This window comes from Perca flavescens, chromosome 2 (genome assembly GCF_004354835.1).
Source record: "Perca flavescens isolate YP-PL-M2 chromosome 2, PFLA_1.0, whole genome shotgun sequence".
Taxonomy (NCBI): Eukaryota; Metazoa; Chordata; class Actinopteri; order Perciformes; family Percidae; genus Perca; species Perca flavescens.
The window spans coordinates 10,085,431-10,092,942 of record NC_041332.1 but is presented as its reverse complement, the minus strand read 5'-3'; the positions used below and the strand labels follow the sequence as shown (position 1 = coordinate 10,092,942).

Genomic DNA, 7,512 nt, shown 5'->3' with positions numbered 1-7,512 from the left:
TTTGTCATTTCACTTTATTACACACAACTTAATTTGTGGACTTATTTACTTACTTATCATACTTACTTGGGATGTTACCCAGCTAACAATTTTTGGTTCCCAGAACGTTCTGGGAACGTTCGTTTTTGGTTGCGCGAACGTTCCCTGAAGGTTAGGTTTGGTTGTGTTTTGGTTGTGTTTTGGTTATTATGGAAAGTTGGTTGAACGTTCTGGGAACGTGCGTTTTTGGTTACATCGAACGTTCTCCCTACCTTTAGAGAACGTTCCCCTAACGTTGCAACCTTCAGGGAACGTTCCCCTAACGTTGCAAACTTTAGAGAACGTTGCCCTAATGTTGCAACCTTCAGGGAACGTTCCCCTAACGTTGCAACCTTTAGAGAACGTTGCCCTAACGTTGCAACCTTCAGGGAACGTTCCCCTAACGTCCTTTTTTACATTCCCTAACCTTTAAGGGATAATGTAGAGCGAGGCGGTTGTTATAGCGAATACAACCCCGACAGGGTGATCAGGTCTTGAATCAGCCTGAAGGGCCCGCTTATTACATGGCTACTTACCAAATAAATCAATAATTTGACTTGACAAAATATTGATTTAAATGGGAGTGTATTGATTTAAATACGATTGTATTGCTTCCACTAGAGAAAATAGTCCGTTCCGTCTCTACGGTTGGAATCCTACAGAAGTTGCTCCACGTTTCCCCACTTTTTGCCACAGCTGATAGGCTAAATTATCCGTACTTCTTTCAGCGGATTGATAGCTGTCCTCCAGAGTGAACAGAACTGCGTCCATGGCAACGCTCTGCTTTTGCATGGCAACGGTGTGTTATCCTTAGCAGCGGTCTGTTATCAAGAAATAACATTCTACACACCGCATTCTACATTAGAATTCAAGCAAGCCATGTAATAACAAACTTTAACAACAATGATACTAATTTTATTATTACTTTAGACTTTATACTGACATCTGGTGAAAATGTCATGCCAATAGACCCATCAGAAATATATTTAGGCTACTGAGATACATGTTGACTCGTTCAATACTTATTTATCCCGCTGTAAATACTGAAGATCAATAACCTACATCTTACATTATTGATGCTGTCTTTTTTGGTGTATTGTCGCCATTAAATGCACCATACCATGACGTCTATCCGTTGCCAACATATTGACAACAACAAATCAATTACTACATTTATTCATTTTTATTTTCACTAGCATCCAAAACTTGAGATAATGAAAACGGAAAATATGGCAACCTTCGTGTTTTGAGAGCATAGATACATGGTTTGAGAGCCTGCTGATTTACGACAATTTCAAAAACACACTGCTCACTCGCTTTACGGTAGTGGGTCGCTCGCTAAGCACAGCCAGACAGCTGTCAGAAGGTAAGTTACAAAAAATGACTCTTGACAAGTTTGGTGCTACAGAATAACGTTAGGTGCTTTTTTTCCCTCTCGTATTGCTCCGTAGTCTTGTAGTGTTTCCCTGTCATAAAGTCCCCAAAGCTTATAACAACGTTACTGCTAGCGCTCACACATGCTAACGTAACGCTACTAGCTAGCTAGCTAGCTAGCTAGCTAAACACACCTCTGAAGAACCCAATAAACTAGAAACTATGATAGTTAAGAGGTTAGTACAAAGTGTTTTTTGTCACATTTGCATTATCCTTTGGTGCAAATAGCTGCCTGTTTATCTTAAGAAATAAAGTAAAGTAAATGAGAGAAGAAGACACGACTGCTTATTGCTAACGTTACTGTACTACAACTCTGTAAGTTAAATTTGGACAAAGTTAAAGTACAAAATACAAAATACTCAAACTGTGCATATTCGCAGTTCACACATTTGAAACATGGCAGCAATGACTACTATGTGAATATGCTGGCTGGCCAGTGGTGGAAAGAAACTCAAATATGAATCAATCAATTTGTATTCGTCACATACGTTTGTACTAGGGAAAAGTTCCAGTGATTTTCAATTCCAAGCAGCTCCTTACACTTGTGCATAACTCATCATAAAGCAGAATGTGTCGTCAGATCGGCATACAGAAGAAGATCTGGTTTAATGTCATAGTACAGTTTTGAGGTTAGTGAAGGACAGAATATTATAAGGTATACGTGCAGTTTAGTGTCCCAAATTCCCCATACAATGTCCTTAATTAATTATGAACCTGCTAAACCACCTGTGCTACCCTTACCTGTCTCAAATAAGACCCTCATCATTTGGGACACTCTATAATAATGTAACACTTTGAAAGGAGCCATTCTGCATTATGAGCACTTTTACTTTTGCTGTTTTAAGTACATTTTGCTGATATGTCTGCACTTTTACTAACATTTTTAATCACGATTTGCATTTATAATAGAGTTTTTAGAGACCATGGTATGTCTATTCTTTAAGTTAAGGATCTGAGTACTTCTTTCGCCACTGTGGCTGGCTGACTGGTGTGTTTTTGACCCGCTCAGGCAATGCACATTGGACTGCCCAGTGCAGAGACACTGCAAGGTGGATCCTTCAGAGCTTTGGTTGTGGTGAGTGTTATTTTCCTCGATGCTCCACGCTGTATGCAGATGTCTCTAAATAACACACTTGGGATGGTTTTTTCCATGTTTGTTAAACATCATGCCTATGCTGTAATGTATTTTGGAGGCCTTGTTGCCAGTGGTGGAAGAAGTATTCAGATCTTTTATTTGACTAAAAGTACTAATATCACACTCCAGTACTCTGTTACAAGTAAAAGTCCTGCATTGAAAATGTTACTTAACCCTCTTGTTGTCTTCGGGTTGAATTTGACCCATTTTCAAAAAGTTTCTACATCACAAATTTGGGTTTCTTTCAACAAATTGTCAAAGAAAATAACGTGGATGGTTCCATACAACGTTCTTCACAAGTAAGTACACTCTTCATTGAATTTGGGTGTTTTATTCTATTTTATAGCATTTGAAGAAAAGAAAAAAAGACAAAAGAACATTGAAAAAAGTGACACAAAAATGACATAAAAAGCTTCAAAAAAAAAAAGTGATGTGTCGAAAACAAAAAAGACAACACAAGGGTTAAGTAAAAGTATGTAAGTATCATCAGGAAAATGTACTTCAATGCAAAAAAAAAAAGAAATCCTCAGATTTAGAAACTGTAAAGGATCCAAACAGTTGTGTGTTTAATGGTCTAATCATTTCAGCTGGATTTTTCATTTATAATGAAAAATCGTATTTTGGAAACTACATGTTTTGTGTGCAAAAATCTTAATTTTTAAAGTAACTAGTGACTATAGCTTTTAGATCAATGTAGTAGAGTAAAAAGTACAATATTTCCCTCTGAAATGGAGTAGAAGAAGAAAGTGGCATGAAATGAAAAACACTCAATTAAAGCACAAGTACCTCAAATTTGTACTTAAGTACAGTACTTGAGTAAATGTACTTAGTTACATGCATGTCTGCTTGTTGCCTTGTTGGTTGGGTCTCATCGTCATCCTCCTGTTCTCCTCCCAGACGGTGCTCCTGAGTGTGTTTATGTTCCCTCTGCTGAGGACTGTTGGACTGAGGGCCTTCTCCATGGCGTCTGAGACATACACTTCGGGTACACACTCTGCAGCCTTCGTCACTTGTCCCAACGACACAGTGGCTAAAGACTTGGCCAGGTGATACAATCTGCCACATCCTAAAGGGTGACTACTGTTTTTTGTTCAACGCTATTTTCCTATTTTTTTGTGTGTAAGTGACTGATAGAAACTAAATTCTTTGAAATTGGTCCAGTATTAAACGTGAAAGCTGTAACCGGCAGCCACAGACCGGACTGCAGTATAACCCTATGGGTCAAATGTGCATCAACAATTTGGTCCACTAAAAGGGATTTATTTAATATTCTAAGTGTCTGACAACATAATGGAAAGGATCCCTACAGAGAGAGGCCTTTTTAAAAAAACTATTTATGACCTTTCTGTTTAACCAGAAACAGCTCTGAAGTCGCTAGCGCTAAACCCACCAGACTCCGTTTAAAAGACAATACTTTTAGCGTGTGTAGAGCCAACATATTTTCACATTTAAATCGGTAAACTACGTGTTTATTTCAACCTAAACTAGAGTTGTGATGGTTGGAAAAGTGGAAAACGGCTTTTCGTAGTTTTATGTTGTTTCTGTCGACTCTGAATGAGGTGCATTTTACAATGCCAGAATTAGTGTTTATTGGAGTCTGGTGGCTTTAGCGAACGCAATTTCCTGGATGTTTTTATGTTTAAAAGAAGGATCTTACTCCTAAACAGAAAGGTCGACCTCCTTAGAAATCCTTTCCATAATGTTGTCAGACACTTAGAATGCCACAGCGATCTTGCTTAATACTGGACCAAAGTCAAAGATTGTTGTTCCCATCAGTCACTTAGACACAAAAAATATAGGAAAATAGGGTCCAGGTTGAAAAAAAAAATGGTAGTTACCCTTTAATTCTGTTTTAGAAATGTGTGTTTGTTTTTTTTTAAACATGATTACAGAATAAAAGATCAAGTAAACCTTATGCAACTATATTCTTGATGTTTCTCGCTGGACATAATGAAAATAGGATGTCCCGTTGGATTGGAAACAAGTTTAGCTCGTACTCCACATCATCACCCTGCAGAACGCATGCTTATTTTCATTTCTGCCATTCAGTCAACAGCATTCAGCATTGACTTTCATATGTATTAATTTGTGGCTGATTCATTATTTTCTTCTATCTCACAGGGGTATTGTGGAAAGGAAACTAGCTGCGTGCGTCAACATTGTCCCAGCAATCACATCTGTGTAAGTTTTGAGACGGCTGCTTTTCAGTGGCCTGCTAGACTGAGTTGTTTGTGTTTTCAATATGTACAGGGTGTTATTGCTTAATGACGGGTTATGAATGAAGTTTTTTTTTTTTTTCAGGCCAACAAAATAAGGATGACTCGCAAGGATATTTTAGATGACAAATTACTTGTTCTGTCTTGTTTGTTTTTTTCCAGATATGAATGGCAGGGTAAGATTGAGGAGGACAATGAAGTGCTGCTGGTGAGTGCTGATGACTAAATGTTGTAATATTTTAGGCTCTAGATGTCACTCTAAATGTAGCTAAATCCTATTTCTACAACACAAGGTCAATTACTATCCCTGCTACCATTACTTAACCGCATGGTGTATACTCCCCGTTGTCCTCCGGGTCAAAAATCACCCGCCTTCACTGAAACCAAAACCCTAAAATAAAGCAGCTTAATTGAGTTTTAAATGCCAAATCTATTTCGGATGAACAAACAACTTGTCATCGATCACAGTGTGTCAATATCTGAGTTACCCTTTTTTACATTGCAGAAAGACCGCATTTATTCAATGGAGACACCACTTGTTTTATTACAACACAGCTGTCATAATGCTTTTCTTCACTAAAGTGGAAATGTATTACATGGCAAACAATATTTTTTTATGAATAGATAGTATTTATTTATATTATCTCTGCATCCCAAATACTAGATGCCGCCTTGCCTCGGGACCTGTAAACACCTGCTAAGATGAGGCTTACATGGAAATATGAATAAAGGCAATATTTCAATTTTTGTAGAGTTTTCTCTGCCGGTGGCGGGTCATTTCTGACCCGAAGACGACACAAGGGTTAAATACTATTATTCCTGCAACTGTACCTGTAACCATTACTGCTGCTTAGGTTATTTCTACCACATGTATTACCATTACAGTGTAGTACTAACTGCTGCAGATAGAATTACTTAGACAGAGGTATGGCTGGGATTTTATCAATACCATTGTTAATACAGTACTGCTTATTGACATTGATAATTAGCAATAACTTCTTTAGAATGTTGGAATAAAAAAGGTGGATTTTGACGGGAATGGACAAGACAAATAAACAAGATCAGCTGTCAGTGGAGAATCTGGCATCCTCTCTCTTGCGTTACTAAGCTAGTTATTTAACTTTCCACAGTGGTGCTTTTCTGGCTAGGCTTCAATCAGTGATGCCAAGGCAGGTTATTTGCGTTTGGTAACATCAAATGATTTGATGTAAGAAGAGATCTCAGACTTCATGTTGAACTGTGACCGATGTTAGCTTGTGCTCATTTTATTGCCTGCGTCACTTACAAAGGGCGATTTGAGCAGGAAAGGGTAGAGAAAGACTTTGGGGATCAGGATTATGGTTGGGTACCGAAACCCGGTTCCACTACACAACCGGTAGGAATCAGAGCGGATTAGAATGCAAATTTCGGTTCCTCATTTCGGTTCCACTTAATGTGTCGACTGAAATATTTCTCTGAAACAGAATAAAAAAAATAAATAAATAATATCAAACTTTCTCTGTAGTCTACCGTTAGCTAGCTATCGTAAATGTAGGCTACTTTTAAAATGCCATATTTTCCCTCTGGGCTCACCAACACGGACATTAAAGCATATTAACCATTCACTGCACATGATCGCTAGTAAACGTATTTTTTTCAAGAATCGCTTTAGGAAACGGAATTGTTTTAAAAGTATCGGTTCGGAATCGTAAAAATCCAAATGATACCAAACTCTAATCAGGATTGGCAAAGATCATGAGCATTTCACAGACTATCATACTGAGTGAGAGAGATGGCAAACAATTTTGGGGCATCCTAGACTCAGAATAGGTTGATTTTTATAATACTAAAATCATCATCAAGTGTGTGAGGAAGTGTGCGGAGCTCACACAGCATCTCTCCCCTGTTTAGATGATTAAAACGAGAAGTTCCAAGGTGCCGGCTCTTGCTGAATATGTCCGGTAAGTTCATTTTTAAAACTCAATAGAGAAAACACTTTGCACCAGCCTAAACTCTCCCAGGAACACTTTGTAGCTCCATTATCTGCTGTGACTCATGCAGTCAAAGAGCATTGCTTTAATTACTGCTGTTTATATGCACCGCGTGCCAGTCTGTGCACTCAGTTGACTCATAACTGCTCATTGTCCTCCCAGCTCCAACCATCCTTATGAGGTGGCCGAGGTCATCAGTCTGCCCATTGACCAAGGCAACCCGCCCTACCTCAAATGGATAGGACAAGTTGTCCCCGAGTAAGGATGGACCGATGGACGAGTGGATGAATTAAATCCTGGATGGATGTAAAACGGAATCTGAAAAACACTTACTATTTCGCTCAAAAAGACATCAAGACACTATCCAAATCAGTAATGTTATTAGTAACTGCACAAGACCAAGAGTTACAAGATGAGACAAAGTGCCCTTCATGTAAATAAGCAACACACTGGGTGTTTTAAAAAGATCAAAACTATGATGTTACCCAAAATATCTTTGCCGTGTTCCAGCCATTATTTGATTCTTGTAAGTGTTAATATTTTCCCTTTCATTATGTTTACCTCTAGAGGGCAGACTTGGTCTTTTGAATTTCAAAGTTAACCAGGTGCAGAATCAACTGCTACAGCTTTGACTAGTTTGAACATGCCACTGTAATGTTTGAACCAACATAAGTTGGATTTCTCGTTTCTTTTGTGAAAGAAGCATTTTTGCAATAAAGTGGAGGATTATTTTTTTTAA

The 7,512-nt window shown here is 38.3% G+C and overlaps 1 protein-coding gene across 2 annotated transcripts; it reads left to right on the top strand.

Moving 5' to 3' along the window:
* The first annotated feature begins 1,209 nt into the window (after window positions 1-1,209).
* On the top strand, window positions 1,210-7,512 carry LOC114570061 (protein CutA homolog). 2 transcript variants are annotated; one of them, XM_028600263.1, is made up of 7 exons: window positions 1,214-1,384; window positions 2,462-2,527; window positions 3,485-3,633; window positions 4,709-4,768; window positions 4,966-5,011; window positions 6,694-6,743; window positions 6,936-7,512. In XM_028600263.1, the coding sequence occupies exons 2-7, from the start codon at window positions 2,465-2,467 to the stop codon at window positions 7,033-7,035; spliced, it is 468 nt and encodes a 155-aa protein (XP_028456064.1). In that variant the 5' UTR covers window positions 1,214-1,384; window positions 2,462-2,464; the 3' UTR covers window positions 7,036-7,512. The 2 variants fall into 2 exon arrangements, with proteins under 2 accessions (XP_028456072.1, XP_028456064.1); XM_028600271.1 differs by lacking the exon at window positions 2,462-2,527 and having other exon boundaries at window positions 1,210-1,384.